The following is a 26,941-nucleotide window of genomic DNA, read 5'->3' as shown; positions in this document are numbered from 1 at the left end:
TTACAAATATCATCTCATTTAATCCTCACAGCAACTCAATTTGTAAACATCTGAGCCTGGATTTGAACTTACTTATTGACTCCAGAACCAAAGTTCTGCCATTAATTGCCTCAAAATGGGATTGAAAGGTCAACTACTAGTAAAAGCCAAGAATCTCTGGTAGGGGATCTCCATGATCATCCAGCTCCATTCGTCTCTGCATGAGGGGAATGCTTCAGTGTGGTCCCTAATCAGTTCTGAATTGTCTTGAGCAGCTCCAGGGAAGAAGGCCTATCAAAACCCTACTCCCAATGCTATGAAGATAACATCGGATGTGGCTCTGTCTTGACCTTGTCCTCAAAGTCTGTGCCATTTCACTATCTAAGAGAAGGTATTTGCGTTTCCTTCCTTCTGTACAGGCCTTTCTCATTCTCACCAAAGTGACCTTGACCTGGATGTGCTGTCCTGTGTCTCAGCACTGCAAGAAGCTGATGTCTGGCCAAGAATGTGCAGGCCTGACGTCCAGGGTTCTCATACTTAAAGTTAGCCTCCTACCAAGAAAAAACAGAGAGTGCTAGAAAAAATTACTCATCCTCTCTTCTGGAGTCAATCTTTAAGAACAGGAATAATGTCTCAGAAGCAGTTGTGAAAATAGATTTAAATGAAGGCTAACATCCCTTCTGTTAGGAAAGGATCATAGCATGGAATGATCTGATCCCACAATGATCATGGAAGGCGAGTTGTTTTTGCAAGAGAGCTCTACTGAAAGTAGTTTTTCCCAAGCAAAATGCTCACTTTTAACAAGGTTAATTAAGAAGTTGATTAATTCAAAAAAGCCTCCAGAAATAATCTCTAGGCTCTGTTATTCCACTCATATCTTCCCCAAACAGGCAATAGTTATGGAGCAAGAGAAGGATAAGTTGCATCCCAATCAAATGAGCTCAATCTCACTCATTCACTATGACTGGCATTTCCCTTACTTCCTTCAAATATAGTTAGGCATCCTCCATCTTGAAAAATATTTGCTTAACTCTGCCCACTCTTTCCACCGGTCCTTTTTGTTCCTCCCTTTCACTAAGAAAGGACTTCAATCAACTGTGGGTTTCGAGCCTATATGGGGTCTCATAACTGAAGGTAGGAGTTATGATTTATTATCAGCAAATGTCTTATGGTTTATATACCCACTTTATAGATGTATGTGCCCAGGGTCACATAAAAATTTCTCAGGCAAAAAGGGGGTTGCAAGGGGAAAAATTTATGAAGGCCTGGTCTAGGAGTATTAATGCTCTATTTCTCCAACACCCATTTCCTCTTTTATCCCCAGAAACTGGTCTCTATCTCCAAGTTCACTAAAACCACACTAATCCATCTACATGATCCTTGATCTCTGCCATTAATTCAACAAACATTTAATGGATGCAAACTGTTTAAGAGGAATAATGGACCTTACAATCTAGTAAAGTAAGAAATATACACAAATAAAAAGACAAAGTGCATGAAAGTTCCCAGGTGGACTTTCAATTTAAAGCTACACATACTAGGTATCACTGGAGCAAGGCATGATGAATAGGGACAATTTCCGTCAATAGTTCTACTACTTTCCCAATTGCCCAAGATCAAAACTGTGATCTTTAATCTGTATTGGGGGAGGGGGGGAAGGGGGGCGCAGAGAGGGATGCTGCAGTACAGTCCCTAGTCAGTTCTGAACTGCCCTGAGCATCTCTAGGGAAAGTCTAGTCAACACCCAGGCCTATGAAGACCCTGCTCCCAGTGCTGTGATGGTGACCTTGGATGAGACCTCTATATTGGGCTCTCCTCAGTGTCTGTGACATTTCACTATCTATATTAAGACAATGTATTCTCTTAATAGGTCTCCAAATTTCCCAACCATACAGTGGATACTCTCAGTTACCTGATCTCATCCTATGTATCCAACTTTATTTTCTGCTATTCTTCAATGAGAATCCCCATGCTGGCCAAGTGAGTGTCCTTGCCATCTATCCCATGTGCTAAGAGCACTCATCCAAACTCCTTGGCGAGGCTGTCACAATAACTGCCTGGAATGACCAGGTCTCTCCCCATTCTTCAGGGCCCAGCTCAATCCTGGAAATGTCTTTCTCTCTATTCCAGGGCACAACATTCCTCTCTAAATGTTCTGAAGCATAACATGCATCTATCTGCTCCACACATTTGACATTCAATCACTTTCAGTTACCTATATTGTTCCTTAACTGGTTCCCATAGGTAAATCTGGTTTTGTCGACCAGACAGGAACTTTTATCTCCCATTTCTTATTGATAACTTCTGTGTGATTAGCAGAATGCTGCTTAGAGACAAAGAAACTCAAATGACAAATGAATATAAGAGGCTGGGGGGAATAATGTGAGGGGGAAAGAAGGGAAAAAAATCCTTGTGGCGTGAGACCACTCGAGAGCAGCCGCTAGTCTTTCAGCTGGATTCTTAGTAGACTCCTCAGCAGCTCAAAGGCCAAGCTAAGTTGGAGCTTCAGATCTCAGCAGTTCACTGTGCTCTGTGCTGGATTCTGCTGACTGTGTTTTGGCAGTGAGTCACTGCAGCCACTACTACTGGCTAGCTGAGATGCTTGAATGAATGGAGGATCATTAATATTAAAAAAAAAAAAAAGAAAGAAAGAAAAGAAAAAAAGAATGAGTTCACTTTCACCCCATTCCAGGAGGGCAGAGCTTCCCACAGGCCTCTGTTTGATTTCAAGAAGGAAGAATATTCCATGATGTGGCCACAGGGAGCAACTGTTCATCAGCCACATTCTTATCTGTCATTATGTCAGCAGACACCCCAGGAAAAGTTCAAGTACAAGGCCAAAGTACAGAGAAGACTGAAGACAATATAAACATACCACTAAGGTCAGCATTCCAGCCCTCAGAACAAACTCCCTCTCAATCTGGATGAAAACTCCAAGGAGGGTATCAGAAGACGGTGACGCAGGGAAGAATGCAGATGTTCTGCATCTGGGAACTAAGGACTGGGGCGGGGGTGAAGGGGGGCAGAGATAAGGAAGCAAATACACTTTCTCCTATGACAGCATGGGTCTGAACTAAGGAATGCTGTGGGGTGAGGAAGGTAATGGAGGAGTTCTAACCCATGCAACCATACCAAAGATCCCAACAGTCACATTTCAAGGCTTATCTCCTCTGTCTATTGGTTTGGCTGGCATAGGAATTTGGTTGTTTGGAGAAGGGAAAGAAGGAGAAAAAAACCTCAGAATCTGAGAGCTGTGAAAAGGTTCTAACTGCTCAACCAAAAGCCAGTCGGCTTTGAACTTTTGTGAAGAGCTGACTCAGCCATAACGTCTACAACAAGGATCTGAAGAGATACAAAGGAGAGTCAAACATTTCTGCTGCTGCCTAATTAATAAGCTTCATCTTTTTTAAGGAGAAACTACAGGAAAATATCTAAGAAGAGAAATTGGTTGGAATTCTCTAGATTAAGGAGACAATTCCATGAAGAGGATGTATACCCTTCCACATTTCAATCTCCTCTATCCAAAGCCAAATGAATAGTCCTGCATGCCAGGTGAGAGGAAACATGTTTGCTCTCACAGAGGGATCAATCCCAAGGGAGATGTTCTGAGTTCCAGGTTTCTACTGAATACCAGATTACCTTTTCTCTCAGATGCAACTAGGCTTCAGACTGTCACCGCAAGTCATAGACTTACTTCAGGATTGAAAGCTGTAATCCTGATAGACCCAAGATCTGGACTATTTTATGGTCAACTGGAGAGCTCAAAATATTCTGATTGTGACTATCTAGTTCCAAACAAGCATAAATAAGGCTGATCTTTAGTTGGGTCTTGATCCTATGGTAGACTGAAATCAATGATTCCAAGAGAGGAGTTTTAGTTTTGTTAACACATTTTTACATCAAGCTAAGAAACACTTAAAAGAAGGTACTTCTAGATAACAGGCAGGAGATTATCCACAATAAGTCAAGGGGAATTATAACTTCTAAGGACACCATCTTTAAGATAATATATTCAAATAACTTGTAGAAACTATTACAAACAAAACAAGCTACCTATCAGCTCATTCCTTACTGATATCTTCAATGCAATGTTTCAAAGGCAGTTCTTAAGTAGAGAAGAGTTGACCATGACCTGGGCCACAACTCTCCAAGAACTCTGTGCCTTCTGATAAGGCTTGGCCAAGGGCTTACACTTCAGACCCAACTGCAAAAACACATCAATGAATCAATGAACAAAACAAGTAATCTCTGAAGACCTTAGCTTCAAGAATACCTCTAAAACAATCAACTTTTAATAACAGTAGACCATCCAACAAATATACAAGTACATAAGGCTGAGCAAGTTAATTAAGAGCCAAATGTATGGTAAATGGCAAAGTTTAGGATTGAACCCATATTCTCTGACCCAATCCAGCACTTTTCAGATTTGTTATAAATGAAAAAGTTATCTTAGGAGAAAAAAATAAAATAAAATAGAAAAGCTTTTTTCCAAGTTCAAAGACAATGGAATACATAGCAATGATGAGTTATAATTGGCAAGATTAAATGAAAAATTAGGTCCTGAAAGGCCACAAGTGGCTAAAGAGGAGGTGTTTGAATGAATTGGGACAGATCAATACAGTGAGCATGGAACCACCCAAACTGGTCTTTGGTAGCTGCACTCATCTCTGTTCCCTAACATGCATCCTTGATCCTGTGCTCCCCCACCACACTCCAAAATCCCTGTGGTTCTACATTACCTTTAGGACCACGTAAAAAAGTCTTCCTAATTGGCATTGAAAGCTCTTCCTACATTTCTATTCTTCCTCCTGTCTCTCCCTCTCCACACCCTCTTCAACCTGCCATACTAGAATACCTGCTTCCCCTCACAAATTCCATCTCTTATCATCATGACTTGCACTGGCTCTTCCTCTTTCTTGGAATACTCTCCCTCCTAAATTCCAAGATTCCTAGAATCCCTGGCAGTCTTTAAAACTCAGTTCAAGCATTACCTCCTTTGGTAGGCCTCTCCTGATCTCCCTACTCAGTGCCAGCCCCTTTAAGGTAACTTTCCATCTTTTCTATATATATCAGAATTTCTGATTTATGTTGTTCTCCTTATTAGAAAGTAAACACTTTGAGAACAGGAACTCCTTTTTATTTTTTATTTTTGTATCTCTAATGCTTAGTACAGCGCCTGGAACTAAGTATTTAAGTAAACACTTAACAGGTGCTTGTTGAATGAAATTCAAAGGAGTACTTTAAGACAAAGATGAAGATTTGGTAAAATCTATTAAAAATCTACACATAATTTTTTAATAAACCCTTCACATAAATGGAGATAAGTTAAAGACCTAAAAGTTCCTTTTTAAAAAAGAGATCCCTAGACCCTTCTACCCCGTCTTGGGTTCCATTTCTCTGAACACTGCAATGGTAAGAACTGACTTTTGAGTTAGAGGGCCCATGTCTACATCTCTGTTCGGTCACTTACTCCTTGTATATCACTGGCCAAATCACTTTCCTCTATGGATCTCTATTACATCATCTGTAAAATGAAAAACTTGGTCTAGATTATTTTTCAGGTTTTCTCCAGCTCTAAATTTTTGATCCCTTTAATCATTAACTTCTGGTTGCTTACTCCCCATGACACCTTATTTCATTATATGACCTTTTACAAACTATGCTCTAACTGCACTAGCAAATGTTCCCTTTCTCATTCATGTCTCTGTCCCATGAATCATACTCTTCTTTATCTCTATGTGCTTCTTGAACTCATTCTTCTCCTGCCTTTCTTTAAAGCCCAAATCCAATGTCATCTTCCCCATATATCTCCATTTGATCTGACATAGCATATTGTTTCACAATTTCTAAATACATTTAACCATTTTAATTGTATGAAATCCCAGTTTGTCTCATTCTCTCTGTAAACACCCAAAAGGAGAGAGACTGTCTTATGTAAACTGTTTCTCTCTTTCAGTCACTTTTCAGTACAGTGCTCTGATGGAGCAAGTGTTTAATCAATGCTCTTGATTGACTTATTGATGCTTATCTTGTTTTATTTTTTTTTAAATCTTTGTTATGACCTATGAATATGCTATAGAATACAAATATGCTACAATAATGTAAGCTTACATTTTTCATTTTACTGTGTAGGGGTGTGTTCCAGATGATTGCTTAAGAAAGTAGAAAAAAAATAACACCAGAAAACTGATACTCAGTGCAATAAAGATACTTTACCTCCTGATACCTTTACCAGTATCTGCTTAAATTCATTTTGGTAAATAACTAACTCGGCAATCACAATTACAAAGTTAATCTATTCAATGTAAGATAGAGTAATAATGCTTAAACAACAATTTTCAAAGCCTCTGACTCAAGAGGGATCTAGCCCTAGCAATGAGAGCCCCAATGTGGGGATGCCTTCCTTACTTCTATTAATTAAATGTGAGTGAGCGAGATACCTCATTGCTTAATTCCTCAGGCACCTCTGTAGAATAGTGAAGGGGCTGGAAGAGCGGATTCTTCATGAGGGTTCTCTAGATTAATAATATCAAAAATATGGATCTAAAAATACATCCAAAAATATAAAATGAGTGTGAAGTACACACTATAGAATATTTCTTGGATCTTTTTTAGAAATGAGAGCCAATTCCATCTCTGGTTTCATTCATTTCACAAATGACTACCACAACCAGAGCTCAGAGCTAGGGGAGCCCAAAATTTTAACTAAAACAAAGTTGTTACCCTCCCTCCCCTTGAATTCACAATCTGCTCAGAAAGGAAAGAGATCCCACAATCTCACAGATCTCACGGATGCCCTCATCCGTTTGGCTCTATCCCCAACAAGAAAGCAGCCTTGAAATCCCTTTCTTGTCTTCCCTTATGTTTGACACCAGGGATTTATCCACCCAAGATGCTGGCGGCTGGCTCAAGCATCCCAAGGAACACTCACCCACGGGCTGTCCACAGGTTCTCAGGCTTCAGCCTCACCCATGGTCAGGCCATCTTTTCCCATAACACATTTCCCTGCAAATATCTTTGATGCCTGTTCTTCTTTAAAGCTATAGATGAAAACATGATATTGCACATGCTAGATAAAGTAATGGTAGAGGTCAGGAGGGAAGGGGATGTGTATACAGCAAGACTGATATTAAGTTTTTGTCAAACAAACACAATGTCTTTTAAAGAAAGAAAAATGTCGTCTTTCAGAAGAATTTAAAGCAACGTGATTTTTAAAAATAAAATACACTTTACTATGTTCTTGAGCTGTTTATCATTTTGCCCTTTGCCCATCAAGTCCACACTGATTTGCTCTATGATAAGTTCTATGAGCAGAGGGAGAATGGGAGCCCTCTTCATTCAGTCTCCTTCATCAAGGCCTCCGGGTTTGAACAATGAAAGTGGTGGCCAAAAGCACACATCAAGAAAGGATTCTAGTTGGAAAATATGCTGTGACATCAAGTAGTGAGAAAAATGATTTGCATGTGTGGCTTGCAGAGATTCATCTTGTCTCTTAAAAGTGACAAACTTGGCCTGATAGCAAAGTAAAGCAAGATTTGGCCTAGGATAGCGTCAGAAAGCTGAATCAGAACTAGTGAAGGAGGCCAAGGCTAAAGGGGTAGGGGAGGGCAGGAAAAGGAAGGGGAAGACTTGAATCACTTACACAGGCTGAATTTTAGTGAACTCGGGGATTTCTTCCTTTTTCTTTCTGAAGAAGAACCAGTAGGTCAGGAGCCCCACAATAAGTGAAAAGAGAAACATGTCTGTCATGCTGAAAAGGGAAACATCTTCAGTTCCAGCCTCCGATGCGGTGGCGCTGGTGTCCACGTCTGCCATGTTGATGTGTTTTACTGAGGAGAAAAACAAGACCCAAAGTCACAAAGAAGCAAAGACCAATGGGGCTCAGCCCAAAGTCTGAAAGCCTGTGCCCATGAGGTCTAACCCTAAACCATAAGTAGAGGGCCCCAACTCCCCAAGTCAGGCCAAGGTGATCCCACAATACTGTAAATTGAGCTGTTCAGTTCACCTTCTGTAGCACTACACTATGTCCAGCTCCATGATGATGGCGCCAGGGCTGGTACATACTGCAAACTGAAGGACCCTTACAGAAAGGAGCAAAGCTTGCTGCCTTCTGGCCCCACATGGTGTCAGAACTGGCTTTTCCACCTTCTCAAACCTGGCAGGCAGGTGAGGCTGCCATGAGTCAGCAAAACACGAAAACACAATGTATGGAACCTCCAAAACCCCATTTATTTGGTTTGTTAACAATGCACTTCTACCTGCTAAGACCTACACTTACCCAGAGTTACTGATGGCAATCTCTATAACGAAATCAAAGAGGAAATGTCTCACGCCAGAAGAATTTCCTTGTACAAAAGAGTGGGTATTACACAGACTCAAAGGACCTCAGAATCATAAACTGGGACACAAAAAGGCCACCAGGGGTCATCAAATCCAACCTCCTTATTTTAAAGATGAAAAAACAGAAGCCCACAGAGTTGAAGTGCCTAGGAGTACAGCCAAAATTTGAACCCGAGCCCTCTAGCGATTCTGCTGTACCACATTGCTTTTTTGGTGGCCAACAGCCTTTTCACAAGATAGCTTCCTTAGGGGAGCCAGCCCTAAGACTTTGGATTTAACTTCTTTTACCCCTCTGACTCTCCTAAGTCCACTTGCCTGAAGAGTTCAAATTGGGAAAAGTCTATCAGGGCTTGAACTTCCAACTCAGAGGATTTTTAGAAATAATTCTCCAAGTCTACCCTTCTGTTGGCATTAGATCATGAGAGTCTTATGATCTCTCTCAATAACAAATAATAAAAGTGTGTTTCTAAGTACATTTGGGGGATTGACTTACACTATTACTAGCACTAGAAAAAAGGAGGTAAGAGAAAACTGCTAAGATCTAAAAGACAGATACAGGAAGGATCTCAAGGTCAGTGGAGGGAGGAGGAACTGAGAACTTTCAACCAGCTGCTCTTTTCACTAAATGATGTTCTTTTTGATATGTCACAGATTCAAACCCAATCACCACCCAGTGACGCCACTGTTCACATCAGTTTACATCAGTGATATGAAACTGCTATATAGGGACAGGTTATCTTGCAAAACCACCCCCAGATAGCTAGTTAATAAATGATTTTGATAGTGAAGGATTTGTTAAAAGTATTTATCTCAAAGAAACTCGAGTTCTTTAGAGATAACTCACTCTTATTAATACTACACTTAAAAGAGGGGGAAAAAATTAATTTTCCTGATTTTTCAAGTAAAGAAATTCAAGGAATGGCTATCTCAAAACATGGTCTGTTACACCCCAAAACAATCGTGAGGTTTGTCAGCATCAGTTTTTTCTTCTGTTGTCATCATAATAAACATTGATAAGGGATGGATCTACAGGTACAAAAATACACTTTTCTGTAGCAAAGAATTGGACACAATGTAGATAGATGCCCAGATATCATAGGATAACTGAACAAGTTCTGAAAAGTAATTGTAACAGAATTATTACTACATTATTATTATTACAGACTGGCTCATTAGAAATGAGCCAGTCAACCAGCATTTATTAAGCCTTTTAAGGCAAAAAGCACGGATGATCCTGCCCTCATAGAGCTCACACTTTAATGGGAGACACAAATGCACACAAATCATATGTACAAACAAGATGGAGAGGAGAAACTGGAGCTAATCAACAGAAGAAAGGCACTAAGATTAAGGAGGCCTGGGAAAGGCTTCTTTTAGATAGCATAAAATCAAACGGATGTGATTTAAGCCATACGAAAAGTACTTCAAGCTTAGAAAACCATTTCTAAAAAACTTCCAATTTGGAAATATGGGTTCTGACAGACTTTTCTACACTTCTAGAAGGTGGGACTTGAGCTAGAACTTGAAGACAGTCAGAAGCCAGGAGCACTATTACTGAATCCTAAAGAAGAGAGAAAATAACAGGCACGGGGAACAATCAGTGAACCTGGAATCAGTAAAGGGTGTTAGACGACTAGCAAAGGGTCTGGTGTCACTGATCACAGAGCACAAGAGGCAAGTATGGTGAAAAAAAGCCAGAAAAGGGAAGGACAAGGGGGTGGAAAGGCTTTGAAGGCCAGAACAACTTATCTTTGATTCTGGGAGAGGGCAGAGATTCACTAAGAGATTGGAGGATGGCCCAGAGTGGAGAGAGGCTTGAGGAAGGCCAACCCCCCAGCAGTTATAACAATAGTCCACACAAGAGGGGCGGGGGCCTGTAGTGACAGGGATGGGGCATTCAGGGGATGGAACAAAGGTGAAAACGATGGGCCTGCGCAATAGATTGAATATGAGGGATGAGATGGTGAGGAACTGGGGGTGAATGCTGGGTGGTAAGCTTGGGAACTGGGAGGGTGGGGGTATCTCTATAGTAATAAGAAGGTGAGAACAGAGGAGAGTTTGGGGGGGGAAAGATAATGGCCATGATGTGGGACATCTGATTAAGGCAGCTGAAGATGTGAGACTGGAAGTCGAGAGGACAGGGATGGAGAAGATTTTAAGAGCAAAGGGATGAACATGGAATCCACAGGAGCTACTGAGATCACCCAAAGAAATTATCTAGAGGGAAAAGGGAAGAGGCCCCAGAATCCTTTGGGACACCACAACGTAGTCATTGTGATCTGGAAGATCCAGCAAAGAAGCCTGAGGAGGAGTGGTGGGACAGGGAGGAAGAGAACAAGTCATGTGCCATAAAAAGCCTAGAGAAGTATGAAGAAGAGGGTGATGGAAGTCTGCAGAAGGGTCAAGGACAAAGACTGGGAAAAGGTCATTAGGTCTGCTGATCGGGAGAGCCTTGGTAACTTTGGAGAGAACTGTTTAACTTGAATGAAAAGCCTGGAAACCAGACCATGGAGAATTAAGGAGAGAGGGAAGGAAGTAGAGGCTTCAGTGACAGAAGCCTTCTCAAGTTCAGCCTCAAAAAGATGGCAAGATATGGAATGAGAACCAGGGTCAAGTGAAAGTTTTTCAAGGATAGGGGAGATGGAAGGTTGTCTGCAGCCAGGAAGCAGTCAGGAGATGGGAAGAAATTGAAGACGAGTGAGAAAGTGATGGTGATAGGACAATCTGCAGGGATGGAATGGGATGACTTGTACAAGCACAGACGTCTGCCTTGGCAAGTAAACTGTGAGACCGGCTAAAGAAGGAGACAGGGCAGAACGCATCTGGACAGCATAGAGGTGAGCTAGTTTAGCAGGGGATCAAGATGCAAGGGAGGGGAGGTAGCCAATGTAGCACTGATGGCCACTGCACTCCATCAACATATCCCCCCTCTACTTCCCCCACATGCTGATTCTCCCTTCAGAATTAAGGTGATGAGAAAAGAAAGGAGAGACCTCAACTTAGGTCCAATCAAGGAAAAATTGGGAGGACAGTCAGAATTTAGAGGGAGGGAACACGTGGGGAGGTGCATCTGGGCCAAAACATGAGAGATCTAGAAAGAAAGGAAAGCAGTGTCAGTAGCTAACCTCTCCAGGGTCAATATGAGCACAGCGCAGAGCTGGACCAGATAATCTCGAGGTGATCCGGCACAGGCAGGAACCTGGTAAAGATTTCTAAACTCATGACTGAGCCAAGCCCTCTGGAGGAGCAGGGGCCCAGTGAGAGGCCCTCCTGACCCAAAGGAATAAAGCAAGGCTGGTTTCAGGGCACTAGCTGAGCTGCTGAAGAAAACGAGGCAGCAGCACAGGCCAGAGAACACCCCCCACACTTAATGTCTGGCCTTTCTCCTTCAGCTTCAGGGAACAAAAAGAACTAGTATCTGCAGGTAACCCTGCTCCAAGACTTCCCCCTGTCCCTCATCCCCATCTCCTCCCTACACACATGCCCTTTTCTCATTGCAAGGGAACTACTGAGTCACTTAGCGCAAACAAAATCCTGTGCCAGAAAGGAACAAACTGAGGGAGATGGGCGGGGAGGGAGGCCGCACAGGTTTCCTAGAAGGAAATGGCAGCACTGAGGTCCAGAGCTCTTTGCATCATCTGCATTAAGCCCAGGCTTGATGGGCACATGGGGGTCAGGCATAGGTTCACAGGCACAAGATGTTCACAGGCTCCTTCATTCTCTCTCTGTCTCTGTCTCTCTCACACACATATGAATACAGGTCACACACACATACATGGGCCCCCACACAGGCCCCCATACACAAACGCCTACCTATACAGATGCACACAGGCTTGCATAGGCCTGCATACAGACACACAGAGGCTTGCACATACACACACACACACGAATGCAGGCCACATGGGCCTCCCTACACATACACCCAAAGAAACAACAGGCGCACACAGAGACACATACAAGCTTGCATAGGAGTGCACACATACAGATAGACACAACCCCCCCCCAACACACACACACACACACACACACACATAAATACAGCCCACACGCACATACACACAGATGTACCCAGACACACCGGTGCACATATACAGGTCTACACCAGCAGGTGCACACCGACCCAAAGAGGGACATTTTAGGTTCTCTTCTAGCAGCTGTCATTTTAACACTACTTCTATTAAATAACAGAATAACAGAAAGAAAAAACTGCTCCCACCCCTCCAAACCCCCACATGCAAAGCACCCCCAGCTCCCCAGGACTCCACCTTCCAGATCAGCAGCCCAGAGGCTGGAATTGCTGCTTCTTCTCATTGCTTTCCCCTAGAAGAAAGCGGCCGCTCTGTTTTGCATACAATTTGCTCTAAGTCCAATTCAGGTTGGGAAAAGAAAGTCATCCTCTCGGAGTGGGAAAGTCCCCAGGAAGTTGCCGGCCTGATTTTATCTGCTCCACAAATGAGCCTGGTCCTGTCTTCTGGGCCATCCCAGCTTCTAAATGCCTACAATTACATTCTTTTAGTCCTCTTCTCCCCAAATGCCTCTGCCATTCACCCGTTCCCATAAGCAAGGCAACTAACAATCAGATTTAGACAAAGATGAAAAATCTGCTTTGAAAAAAATCAGTGTTTACCTATAAACTCTCAAGTAAAGTGAATTTGGGGTATTTGAACAGGTAGACACCCTTCTCTCCTCCCTCCAGTGACATGAATCACTAGCGCTACCACACCAATTATCACTGGCTTCTTGGAAAGACTCTCCCTTTCTTGCTAATAAACACAAGGCCAGGGTTTAATGCTTATTAATTTAAATCAATTAGTAATAAGCTATAGTAATAGTAATTAGCTCTTCACCAGAGAATACACAATGACAGAAGCCATCAACAACTGTAGTCCTGAAGCTCTCCACAACCCCTTCATCAAGGCTCACAGGTTCTTCCACAAAGGTCAGCTCTTGTATCTTCTTTCAGCCAATCTAAAGAAACCGCCTCCCACCATGCTTGGGGCAACAGGAGCTGCCCCATTCATTAAGACTCTGGCCCTGCCCTGTTCCACATCTGGAACATGAAGGCAGGATGGACAGTGGCCCATATATCATATCATATCTACAATAACCCAAAGCTAATGATGATAGCTAAGTTGGGATGGCAAATTCCCAAAGAGCACAACGCGCTGACAGAGAGGGAGAGGCTGACAAGAAAATTAACAGGTGTAAATGTTAATTCTGAATTAGGATTACAACACACATACACAGGCAGATGTTAACAACAGTTTATTTAAAAACAAAGAAAAATTTAAGCAATCGCCATGGACTATAAAGCAGGAAAGTGACAAAAGCTCAGATTTCAGATAAGGCTACAAAATTAAAATAATCTAATGTTTGAAAACATCTAGTACTTTAAGATTTGTCAAGTATACTATCACATCTAATCCTCACAAGTCGATGAAGTGCTTGTGATTATAATCATTTTACAAATGAGGAAACTAAGGTCCAGAAGGTTAATGGCTTGTTTCAGGTCATATAGCAAGTGAAGATCCAAGGCAGGACTCAAACTCAGCTCTTCCTGACTCCCATCTTCCATCCACCAGGCCAAGACCAATCCATCTGAGCCCAAGGACTTCAATCTAGTAGGGGGGATTAGAAATGGGGCACACAATTCCAATAGATTTGTAATGGAGAGAGCCACCTACATCCAGAAAGAGGACCATGGGAACAGAAGGTGGGTCACAACACAGTATTTTCACTTTTGTTATTGTTGTTGTTTGCTTACTTTTTGTTTTCTTTCTCATTTTTTTCCTTTTTGATCTGATTTTTCTCATGCAGCATGATAAATGTGGAAATATGTATAGAAGAACTGTACATGTTTAACCTATCCTAGGGAGGGGGAAGGTAGAAAAATTTAGAACACAAGATTATGGAAGAGTGAATGCTGAAAACATGTATTTTGAAAATAGAAAGCTATTATTTAAAAAAGAAAAAAGGGGGCACAAATAACTAGATTGCAAGGTTGTAAAAGATTAAATGCAGATTGCCTTTAGTTCAGAGGAGCCTGCAAGATTTCAAAAGAGGATGGAATCAGAGCAGGCTTAAGGAAAAAAGTAGCCTAAGCTGGGCCTTGAAGGAGGAGAAAAGGATGTTAACAGGTAAATCCTTGTTATCCAGGGTGAAGAAGGAATATTTTGGGTTTAGGGGATACCTTTCAGAATGATAGGAATGGAGTGGGGAAAGAGCACAGAGTGGCGGGGATATAAGCCTTGTAAAAAAGACAAGCATCAGATAACTTGGAGCAAACTGCTCAAGGCTTTCAATGCCAGACTACAGAGCTTATATTTTATCCTACAGGTAATATGGATACATCACAGGTTTTTTCAAAAGGTGTAAACCAATCAGACCTGTGCACCAGGTTACATTGGCAACAGAATGCACAATGAAATGGAGAAGGGAAAGGCCAGAAGGAGCCCATTTAAAGATGTAAGGAATTGTTCAAATGGAAGATGAGGGCCTGGACTCTGGGAATGGAAATATGGGTTGGAAATGAAAGGTACTGAGGATGTGAGATTGAGAGGATTTGATGAATGACTAGATCTGGGAGGAAAAGAATCAAAAGTGCAGCAAAAAATGAAATCGCCACTCGAGGGAAATTAAGAAGACTAATAATTGGAGAGTAATGTAACAATAACACTCCCTAACTTATTAGTACTATAACAAACTGCCAAAAGTTCACTTTATATAATCGGGCAAAATCATCATAAAATTAATATGAAGGAACAAAAGATCAAAAATCTCAAGAAAAAAAATTAAAAGAAAGAAAGAGGGGGTTTAGTACAGAAAACCTAAAATTACACTAGAGAACAGAAATCATCACACTACTCAGTGTTCATTAAAAAAGAAAAAAGTTAATCAATGAAACAGATCAGCTAATACAAAATCCAGAAGTAAATGAACCCAGAAGAATAGGGCTCAATTAATCTCAATACACAAGCTGTTGGAGTAAAGACAAAAAACACTTAAAAAAATAAAAAATAAAAAAAGAAAGCCCTCTAGGAGAAATTTGTCCAGAGAGATCAATATTGCACACCACATACCACAATAAACTCTATTCAGATATATGTCCAAGACAAAAAAATCATGTCATAAACAAATTAGACATTATTTACAATTGTAATGGGGAAATGTTCTTGACCAAACATAGGGTCAAGAGCGGATCACAGGACGGAAAATGGACACTTGGAACTGCATAATATTGCAACGTTTTTGTGCCTTCTCCAATCCCCCAAAAGCTGTACAGTTAGAATTGGAAGAGAAACAGTTAAGTGGAAGTAAAATCTTTGCTATTTTTCTTCTTATATCTGAAGATATAATGGGAATTGATACAAGTACCAAACCAACCACCATTTCAATAGATAAATGGCCAAGGATATGAAGATGCAATCTTCCTTTTGTCCCTGCACTTTCTCTCTTCTCCCTTCTCAGTTCTTTGCTATCAGACTCCCTATCTCATCATTCCATTAAAACTGCTCTTTCCAAAGTTACTGGCAATCTCTTAGATGTGAATGACAATGGCTTTTTCTTCCTTGAGCTCTTGTCTGACACTGTGGGTCAGCCTCTAATCCTCATTCCATCTCTTCTCTCCAATGCTTTCTTCAGCTTCTCCTTCTACCTCTCTGACCACTTCCATGTTCTTTACCAGCTCTTTCTGCAGGTCCTGTCCACTAACCTTTTGTGCCCTCTCCCCCCCCCCCCCAACTCTCTGGACTGGGCCCTCATTTTTTCTCCCCTACCAATTTTCTTAGGAATTTCCAGCTCCCAGGAATTCAATTATGATGCATTTAGGGTTAGAGTCGGGCAATGATTCTCAGGTGTAGTCCAAGTCCTAAAATCCAGAAAAATCCAGTCTTTCCTCAAGTCCAGCTGGTTTTCCATTAGACCACAAAACAGTTGAACCAGTAGGGTTGGCACCCTTCAGAGAGAAGGACAGGCCAAAGAGAGAGATTTGACAGCATTCTCTGGGAAAGATGAATAAAATCACCATGAAGGAAAATGAGATTGCCAACAAAGAGCAAAGAGAAAAGCAAAGAACAAACTAAGAGTCTTGATAGATGCTTATATTTAAGGGGTAAAAGAAAGACAAACCAGAAGAAGCTTTTGACTAAGGGCCACATTATTCTTCCCTAAGTGACTCTTTATCAAATTTCCTATCACATGGGAGGCAATTATAATAGTCATCAATTAGGTGAGAGGTCCTAAAGGAGGTTAACAGTTGGGAGTGGAAAAAAGATGGCAGAAACAGAATTGATGATACTTGGCAGATGACTAAATACGAAGGGAGGAGGCTACTCAAGACTCACAAATAATTCCAAATTTATGACTTGGGTGATAACCATCTATTTAACCATTTTGTATTTATGAATATTTATTCTTTATACTTAAGAAAAGAGATTTGTTGCCTCTTCCCCATTAGAATATAGACTTTTTGTGAGTAGAGACTGCTGCATTCTTTATTTTTGTACCTGTAAGCCTAGCATGCCATCTGACATGCAATAATTAATAAGTGCCTAATGACTAATGATTGATGGAAAGACAGTAGTGCCCGACTGATGGATCTTAGACAAAGAGTAAGTAGAGGTTTGAACATGATGAATTTGACATGCTGAAGGACTATTAGCCAGACAGAAGTAGCTAATAGGCACTTGGAAATGAAGAACTGGATTTCAGATGAGAAACTATAGGATGTATAAATTTGGGAGTTATCTGCAGACAGGTAACAATTAAATCTATGGGAAATGATTACATCGCAAAGGAAAGAAGGTAATGAGAGAAAAGGGGAAGGCTGAGAACAAAACCTTAGAGGCAATGTTGAAATGCAGAATATAATCAGATCAGCAAAGATAACTAAAAAGGTTTTATATATATATATATATATATATATATATATATATATATATGGAGAACCAGGAAAGATTAGTATCATAGAAACCTAGGGAAGCAAATATGTCTGAGGAGAGGATGAAAATTCTTGAAGATGATAGCTACATATTAGTAAGGAGATAAACTGATTTACAGTAGGCTCTTTTTTTAAAGTAGATTTTTAGGGGCATATTTTGTTGTATTTCTCTTTATCTCCCGCTACCACATCCCTTAGAGAGCCATCCCTTAAAACCAATAGAAAAAAAGAGAAATAAGAGAGAGAGAAAAACATCAGCAACACCAATCAACATATCAAAAAAAAAAATCTGTTTGGTGGTGTTTGTTTTGTGGTTTATATTGTTGTAGTCACTTTTTGGCTTTTCTTACTTCACTTTGTATCAGTTCATTTGTCTTTTCATACTTTTCTTCTCTTACATGTTCATCACTTCTTATGACACAGTAAAAATTCATTAAATTAATGTATCTTACTTTATTTAATCATTCCATCATTGATGGGAACAAGATCCTTTCAATTCTTAGTGCCACAAATAGAGCTGCTATAAATTTCATAGGATACATAAGTCCTTCCTTGTCAGTGACTTCTGGATCCTGTGGTCTTTCTTTCTTTCTTTTTATTCTCAAAAAAAAATTTTTTTTTTTCAAATACATGTAAAGATAGTGTTGAACACCCCCCCCCCCAAGACATAAAGCAATCTGATAAAGGTTTCCTGTGGTCTTTCTTAAGGAGAGGTAAGGATTGGGACATTTGTTTAGCTAGATGGGTGCAGAAATATGTTGACTCATCTCGGGATCTGTTTCCCTTAGTCATCCTGTCTCAGGGACCAGATCTTCTCTTGGCTGCCTTCCTCTTTCTGATCCCTTGAGTCAGACACGGAAATCATGTGCCTCTCACTACAACTAGTTCATGTTGCCTGTTTTGTAGAGAAAAGATCAATGGGCAGGAAGTGCTTAAAGATAAGATTTAGGGAAATATTCCCTAATGCACAGAGGCTTTGTCTCATTGCCCTATATATGTCCCTGCTGACTTTTATATACATCCATATCATTACTGGTAACTGAGCAGACAAAAAAAAAAAAAAAAAAACCAAGGAAAATGAAAATCTCTTGCCTAAAAACCCCACTATCAACAGTCAAGTATACAATCTGCACACACACATTTTTGACTTCTAGCTTTTTGGCTAGAAACCAACTCAAGGAGCCACTTCCTTCTTAATCAACTACTACTTCTTTAGAGTGGATACAGGCTGCATTTTCAAAGGTCATTCATTAAATATCCTGTCACATAAAACTCTTGTCATCATTGTTAATTTGCCATTTAAAGTCAGTAAAAGGAAAAGTAATTCCCTTTCCAGCTCTACATTTTCCTCAGCAATGTTAATTATTAAGCACAATGTGTTCAGATACTAGATACTGTCTATTTCTCTAGTTTAAAATGCTCTGTGCCTCAAAGTAACTTTCAAAGAAACTAGAAAGACAAAGGCAGGGAAAAAAGAATCGCAGTGAGGTACAGGTTAGTTCTCATTCTAGTTTCTTGAATCAGCAAATATAACCATAAATCAAAGAATAAATTTCAGTATTCAGAGTAAAAGAGCTGATACAAATCACTGCCGAGCCAGAGCCCCACACCCTTTCGACATCCTCACCAACTCCACACATAGAAATATAAATGTCAGTATCATCTCTTCATCAGTTTTCCTTCTGTATTTAACAGTTTACTCCATGCTGCTCTAAAAAAAAATCTTTTTTAGATAGCTAAATTTTTAAAAAATGTAAAAAGTTCAGGCCTTCAGGCTTTTATATTATATCAAGTGGCCAAAATATAATTCAGCTTATTAGAGAATCGAAGAACTAGAAGGGACTGTAGAAATCACCTGGTCCTATCACTTGCAAATGAGCAATGAAGCCCAGGCAAGAACCTTGTCCAAGATCCAACTGCAGCAGGTCCAAGGCTCTTTCCAGTTTTAAGAGTAGAGAATTCTGTGATTCCCAGTGCAGTCCTCTTTGGACTAACTAATCCTATCTCTTATGGCATGTCCAGTGGAAACTTCAAACCATGCTTTTTTCTAAGTCTATTCCAAGTAGGAACAGGTCTATCCAAAATGACTAAGGTAGCAAAAGGTTCTTTGACAGCTCCCTACTGACAAGCCTAAGAGGCTGCCTCCGCTGGAGAGGCAGCAGGGACTGGATTTGGAACCAAGAAAGTCAAGGCTCCCAAGTCAGCCTCTGATACTTTTCTACCTGCCTCAGTTAATCTTCTTGAGTTTTAATTATGACCTTTGTAAAACACAGATTATGCCTGAAATGCATAGGGCAGAGTTGCTCTGAGGATCCAAGGATAAAATACAGGTAACCAGAAAGAGCTATGCAAATCTCAGCCATGCAATCAAATTGACTTCTAGATAAGATATCCTTAACCTGGGATCTGTGAAAAGATTTCAAGATGAAATCAAAAGATTTTATTGATTCATGAAGTGGAATAGAGGAAGGGAAGGAATTATATCTTTTATTTTCACTAGCTCCAAATTAAATTTAACATTTCTTTCAATTATAAATGTCAGCAACAAACAATTATTCTGAGAAGGGGCTAATAGGATTCAGGAGATAACCAAAATGGTCCATGACACAAAAGAGAAGAAAGAAAAAAGATGCTCACATCTTCTCTCACTATGGATCCTCCTTGTGCATTCACACCAATTTCCTGACATTTCCCAATCTTCTCAACCTCATCTCCTCTTGGACCTTCCCCATTCTCTGATGAAATAACTCTTCTTCTCATATTCTTTACTCTATCTTCTCATTCCCTCCAAGAACATGCTCCCTGAAATCATCCCCTCTTCCATGTTTGAGCTCTTCTTAATCTACTGTTTCCTTGTCTACAACCTATGAACATGCCCAAGTTTCCATCATATTTGAGGAATTTTTATAGAATCATACAATTCTTGAGAATTGGAACCTCATGGGCATCTAGTTCCGAGGTATCAAGTATGCAGCCTGTAGACACATGTAGCCCATAACACTCCCAAGTGCAGTCAGTCCAAACTAGTTTAAAATGCAAGGGGATGGGTATATTAGTTGATGTAGTGGATAGAGCACCAGCCCTGAAGTCAGAAGGACCTGAGTTCAAATCTAGTCTTAGACACTTAACACTTCCTGGCTGTTTGACCCTGGGCAAGTCACTTAATCCCAATTGCCTCAGGGGGGAAAAGGCAATGGGAAATAACTAACAAAATAAGTAAAAGTATAATAAAGTATTGATACCATGACACTTTGAAACTAAGTCAACTTTGAAATATCATCTCACCTATCAGAATGGCTAAAGTAATAGAAAGGGAATGTTAAAGAGGAAGAGGAAAAATTAGGACGTTAACATATTGTTGGTGGAACTTTGAAGTGTCAATGATTTTGAAGAACAATCTGGAATTAAATCCCCTATACCCTTTGACCCAGAATCATCATGATTATATGTTCTAAAATATTTATAGGGGCAGTTAAATGACACAGTGGAAACCAGTTCTGAAATCAGGAGAAACTGAGTTAAAATTTGAACTTTGACACTTAATACTTACTAGCTGTGTGATTCTGGGCAAGTCAGTTAAAACCAATTACCTTGAAAAAAAAAAAGTATATAAAATATTTATAGCAGTTCTCTTTGTGGTTACAAAGAACTGGAAATTATGGGGATTCCATCAGTTAATGGCTGAACAACGTGTGGTATGTGATTGTGACAGAAAACTACTATGCTGTAAGAAATGATGGGCTGGTTGATTTTAGAAAAACATAGAAAGTCTTGCATAAAATAACGAAAAGCAAAAGGAGCAAAGTCAAAAGAACACTGTATGCAGCAACAGTAATATTGTTTGAAGAATAATTGTGAACAACCAAGTTATTCTGAATACTAAATATATTCAAATCAACTATAAGGGACCTACGAAGGAAGATGCTATCCACCTCCAGAGAAAGAACTTATAAACAAAAATAAACATAGTATGGTTTTACATTTATCTACACATCTGCATCAAATGGTGGCCTTCTCTAGTAGGGATGGGGAAGGGGGGAAACACAATTTAGAACTTAAAATGTAACAAAAAAAGTTTAATTTAATTTAAAACAAAACAAAACAATGTCAACATGTAGCCTCAAGGGTCCTTACGTGACCCTCATTTCTAATTGAATTTGACAGTACTGATCTAGACCAACCCATATAGGAAACCGTGTCTATTCTAACATATCCCACAAATGTTCCTCTAGCCTCTGTCTCCCAAGCAGCTGAGTCCATTGGGAGTCAGTTCTCTTTAGCAGGAAGTGTCTCTGATATCCCACCTAAATTTTCTCCTTTGAAACTTACATTCATTGTCCTAATTTTGCTCTTTGGAACCAAACAGAACAAGTTTAATCTCTTCCACATGACAGCTTGACCATGTTTATCATGGCTTTCCCGGGTCTTTTTCCAAGGCTAAACTGTCATTCAGTCAATAAGCTTTCACTAAGCCTCTACTATGTGGCAGTCATTATGCTATAACCCATTCCTTTAATTGATCTGAATGTGTCATGAATTCAAGGCTCTTCATCTTCTTGGTAGCCTTTCTCCTGCAATCCCCTCTGCCTTCTGATTGTTCTAGACTTCTTTTTTCCTTTCATAGTGAAACTTCTAAAGGTTTTTGCCCACTATTTACCAGGCTTGGCTTCTACCCTATTCCTGGACTCAAATTGCCTTTTATAAAGTTCCCAATGATCTCTTAACTGCTAAATCCACTGGGCTTTCCTCAGTATGGTTTCTCCTTGACCATGAATCACCGTTTGACCCTAACCATCCATTTTCTCTTCCCGTGGCTCTGATGCCACTTTCTTGGTTCTCCTACCTTTGTTATTACTCTTTTTCAACATACTTCATCTAATTCCCATTCCCTAAATGTGGGCCTCCTCCATGGCTCAGTCCTGGCTGCTTTTCTCTTCATACATTCTCTTCCTTGATGATCATCCTCAGTTTCCATGGGTTCAATCTCTATGCTGTTGTCATCTAAAATCTATATATTCAATCCTATTCTGTCTTCTGATGGAAGTCAGGTCCTGCATTGCCAATATTGGGCTAGAAATCTATATTTGAATGTCCTATAGATATCTCAACCTCAACATGTCCAAAATGAAATGCAATTCTCTCTCCCAACTCAACCTTCTTCCAAACACCACTATTTCACAGTCATTCTTGAGTCTTTCCTCTTTTTTCAACTCCTGTCCAAACATGGCCATATCTTCATGACCTTGTCTCTATAGCATCTCTTATATTGTTAACTTCTCCACTTATACAGCTCCTTTCTCCCTCCAATTCAAGTCTGCAAAATCACCACCCCTCTGGATCTCTGCATAGTCTCTTAATTGATTACCCCCCCCTTTCCAAACCAACCTCTACCCAGTTGCCAAGCTAATATTCCTAACAACACAGATTTGATCATGTTACTTCCTATTCAAAAATTTTTAATTCCTCCCCTCTGCCTCTAGGAGAAAATTAAACCTCCTCAGCCTGTCATTTAAAGTTTTGTATCACCTGATCCCATCTACTTTTCCAGAATCGTTTCATAAGCCTCTTTCCATACTCTCACTTTCTGTCAAACTGACTTATTTACTTTCCCACGTACAGGACGGTCTTTTCCCTGCCTCTTAGAGTCTTCCACATCTGAAATGAATACCACTTATAAACCTAAAATCTCTCGCTTCTCTGGAAGCTCAGGTGTCACCTTCCCTAAGAAACACTTCCTGATTCCCACCAAAAACTTCATAATCTCCAGAAACTCTCCATTCCAAAAGATGAAAACACCTCTAAGTCTCACACCTCCTCAACAGATCCAAAGCTTAGAAGGGGCATTGGAGAGCTCCTCCCAAATACTCCACTAAAGTAGGCACTCAGAGAATTCACCTCATTTCCCACCCAGCTACTTTCCCAGACTTCATTTATCTTCAAAAATTCACCATTCCAGGGACAGCTAGGTGGCACAGTGGATAGAGCACCAGGCCTGAAGTCAGGAGGACCTGAGTTCAAATCTGATCTCTGTGTGACCCTGGGCAAGTCACTTAACCCCAATTGCCTCAGAAGAAAAAAGAAATTCACCATTCCACAAGATAACTGCAACTCACACTTCCTCAGTACACTGTCCCTGAGGTCTCTCACCGGAGAGGGCAGAGGGTAGACAATGACTGACTAGAGAAGGTAGCTGGATATGGAAGAGCTCCTTCCAGATCTTCTACCATTTCAAGAAGGCACCCAGAGAATTCACTGTGTCATTTTCCACTTGGTTATTTTCCTGGACTTCCTCATCTTCAGAAACTCATTCTTCAGCAAGCTGAAATCACTTCTTCAGCTTATTCTCCAGTTGCAAACCTCCATAATGCCAGCTTTTCAGCCTTGGATGTGAATTCTTCATCCACTGGATTATAAGCCTCCTGAGGGCAGTTATCCCCAGCACTTAGCATAGTGACTGACACAAAGTAGGCACCCACTAAGTGTTGACTGACTCTGACTCTGTCAACATAACTCCTGAAATTACTTTGTGTTGCTTTGTAATTTCTTTATATTTACTTATATGTAAATCGCCCAAGAGATTAAAGTTCCTTTAGGGAAGCACCAGTTTAGTTTGTCTTGTGTTTAACTCAGTGCTTTCCACATAGCAGGTCTTAAGAAATATTTGTCACACTGAACTAAAACTTTGTTATTCCTATTTCCCATTCCCTCGGGGATCTAAATTCTGTTAAATGGCAACGGTCAATAATGGGTTATTATTCCAGAAAAACCAGTATGAATTAATGTGCTACTTTAACCCATATTAAAATCCATGCAAATGAAGAATCTATGCAAATGGGGAGGAAGAGCAAATTGTAGAAGGGGAGGCATACCAGGAAATTACTCTGGTGTAAATATATTAATAGATATAAATTATAACAATATTTAATATACACATTATATACAATATATAATATATACATATGATGTGAAATATAATATATAAATTATAATATGTAATATATACATATGATTTTCATACAATAGCAAAATGCATGTCTTCTCAAATTTGCCTTTAACAAGCCAGTAAACATTTCATTGAATTTAGATCAGTGGGATGAGTACTGTCTGGAATATAGCTAAGACAGGGTCCCTGTCTTCAAGGGACTTAAAAACTAGTTGGGGAATAATATATACAAGCATGAAATATAGAATAAAACAGTAAATGGGCTATGTAAGTCTAATGCCACGTAAGGAGGATAAGTCCTGAGAAGGAATGAATTAATGTGATCAGAAAGTCATGAAACAAAGCACTGAAATTAGTAATAGGGATGGTATTCTGGGAGCTGGGAATGGATATGACCACTGTGTCCCTATTCAAAGGGGACAGTGAGTGACTACTGGGGAAAGTTTGTATTGGGGAAAGGAGTAGCAGCAGCAGGAACCCGTTTGTGCTTTAAAGCCAGGGACAGCCATGGCTCATTGCTTAGAAGAAGCCTCCCTCCCTGGTGAGTGTGATCTTGAGTCTGCTTAGCTCAAGCCTTTCATTTTGTAGACCCAAGCCCAGAGGGATGCCCAAAATGACAGAATTACTCAATACCAGAGCTGGGATTTAGGATTCTTTCACTAATCCAAGCTCCTTCCTTAAATCTTATTTTAGAAGAACAACAAAACAGATAATGAAGAAATAAAATATGGCAGGTAGTTATTGTAGGTTCTAGGGAAGAGACAATGAAGAAAGAATGAAGGGAGGGCCAGTAGACAAATGTAATTATCTGAAGAAGTCATGCCAACCCAGACACATGGGATACAGATCCAAACCTTCTCATCCAGGGCCAAGTTGGTGCATATCCTCCCTTAAATTCTCACAGGAAATCTGTCCAAAATACTGAAGGCATTCCTGCAGATCTGACAACACACGAAGAACCAGGCTCTCATCCCCGGTGACCTCCCATTCTCATTGCATGGCCCACTTCCCTTTTCCTATCTCAGGATAAATAAATCAACAAACAGTATAGGAAATTTATGTTTTAACCTTAACATCATCATGTATTTCTCACTCTCCCTTACCCTCCCATAGACAATTGTTGGCTCTCAAAAAGTACTTTCTCTACTGTTATTTCTTAACAATGAAATATGCCCTCAGACTTAACAAAGGTCACAAGATTATTAAGAAGAAAAGATGGCCCTCAACCCAAATTTTTTAAAAGGTCCCATGGTGCTCTCATGATCCCATATGACTTTTCTAGAAATAAGGGCCTGGGCAATAGTGTTAGCAGTAGGAAGAGGACAGAGGGGGCAGGCAAGAGAAGAATTCAAAAGCTAAGAATCGACTCTGTGACTGAAAGATGAAGAAGAATGAACAAACCAAAGGAAGGCCAAGATTCCCAGCCTCACTGAAGAACTGTAGGTTATTAGAGGAGATATCCTGGGGTGAAGATGTACCTGGGGTGGCACCCCTCAAAACACATCACAGAGACAGCTAGTTGACACTTCCCTGGTTAGGAGCTACCTGTTGAGGAGCCCCAGAAAGATCCCAATTGAAAGTACCATGGCTCTAAGCAATGGTTGCCCCTTTTCCCAAGTTTCTTAAGATGGTGCTCAATAAATCCTGGTCCCATTAGGTCCCATTAGATTACCATGAGACCTGGCAATTCCATCAAGGTTACTTTAGGCAGAACAGAGACTAGAGAGATAAGTAAGATAGGCAGATTTTGCTTATGCCAAAAACTTCTCTCCATGACATGAAGCTCTTTATTTAGGGAAAATTCAAACTGCATCATGAGAGTAAAAATTCAGCCTGTCTGAGGGAGAGTAACAACGGAATAAAGAGTACAATGTTTAAATCTTGCACCTGTTTGGGTGCAAGACCCTTCAAAATGGTACTTTGTTCCTCTTCACAATGCATCTGGGGTTTGCTCTAATTTAAAAGGAAGCTGCAATCCCACCCAGGGGGGCCCCAGGCTTAGAATCCTGAGGCTTTAGATCTGCCAGCTTCACTTAGATGGTGGGCTCTGCTAGCTTGACAGAACTCAAGGGGAGAGGAAAGAGAGGCAGGGAGAGGGCTCATTCAGGACCAGGATTTCTGCTGGGACCTTATATATGGCCCTGGAAGCACCCTGGTCAGAAATACTCAACTGACTTTTCTAATCTTTTCCAAAGGACCTTGTAAAAGATTCCTGATTCACCGCTGATGGGGCTGTGATCTGATCCAACTGTTTTGCAGAGCAATCTGGAATTATGCCCAAAAAATTATAAAACCGCCTATACCCTTTGACCCAGTAATCCCATTACTAGGTCTCTTTCCCAAGATGATTAGGGTGAAAGGAAAAGAACCTTTTTGTTTTACAATATTTATAGCAGCTACTTTTGTAGTGGCAAAGCTGTGGAAATTGAGAAGACACCCATGATTTGGGGAATGGCTAAACAAGTTGTGGTGTATGATTGTGATAGAATGCTACTATGCTATAAGAAATGGACACAGAGCTCAATATCTTAGAAAAACATGGTCAAACAGGATGATTTCAGAAAGGCCTGGAGAGACTTACACGAACTGATGCTGAGTGAAATGAGCAGGACCAGGAGATCATTATATACTTCAACAACAATACTAGATCATGACCAGTTCTGATGGATCAGGCCATCCTCAGCAACGAGATCAACCAAATCATTTCTAATGGAGCAGTAATGAACTGAACTAGCTATGCC

The 26,941-nt window shown here is 40.4% G+C and overlaps 1 protein-coding gene across 2 annotated transcripts in view; it reads right to left on the bottom strand.

Annotated features, from left to right (window-relative positions):
* Positions 1 to 26,941, bottom strand: part of LOC100933747 (NADPH--cytochrome P450 reductase) — an 83,360-nt gene that overhangs the window by 34,665 nt on the left and 21,754 nt on the right. For both annotated transcript variants that reach the window (XM_031967977.1, XM_031967974.1), the window contains exon 2: positions 7,622 to 7,808. In XM_031967977.1, the coding sequence (XP_031823837.1) occupies positions 7,622 to 7,794 (173 nt within the window). In that variant the 5' untranslated portion in view covers positions 7,795 to 7,808. The remainder of the gene's footprint in view (positions 1 to 7,621; positions 7,809 to 26,941) is intronic.

This window comes from Sarcophilus harrisii, chromosome 4, assembly GCF_902635505.1.
Source record: "Sarcophilus harrisii chromosome 4, mSarHar1.11, whole genome shotgun sequence".
Lineage (NCBI taxonomy): Eukaryota > Metazoa > Chordata > Mammalia > Dasyuromorphia > Dasyuridae > Sarcophilus > Sarcophilus harrisii.
Note: the sequence above shows the minus strand (reverse complement) of the source record. Positions and strands in the feature narration are given on the sequence as shown.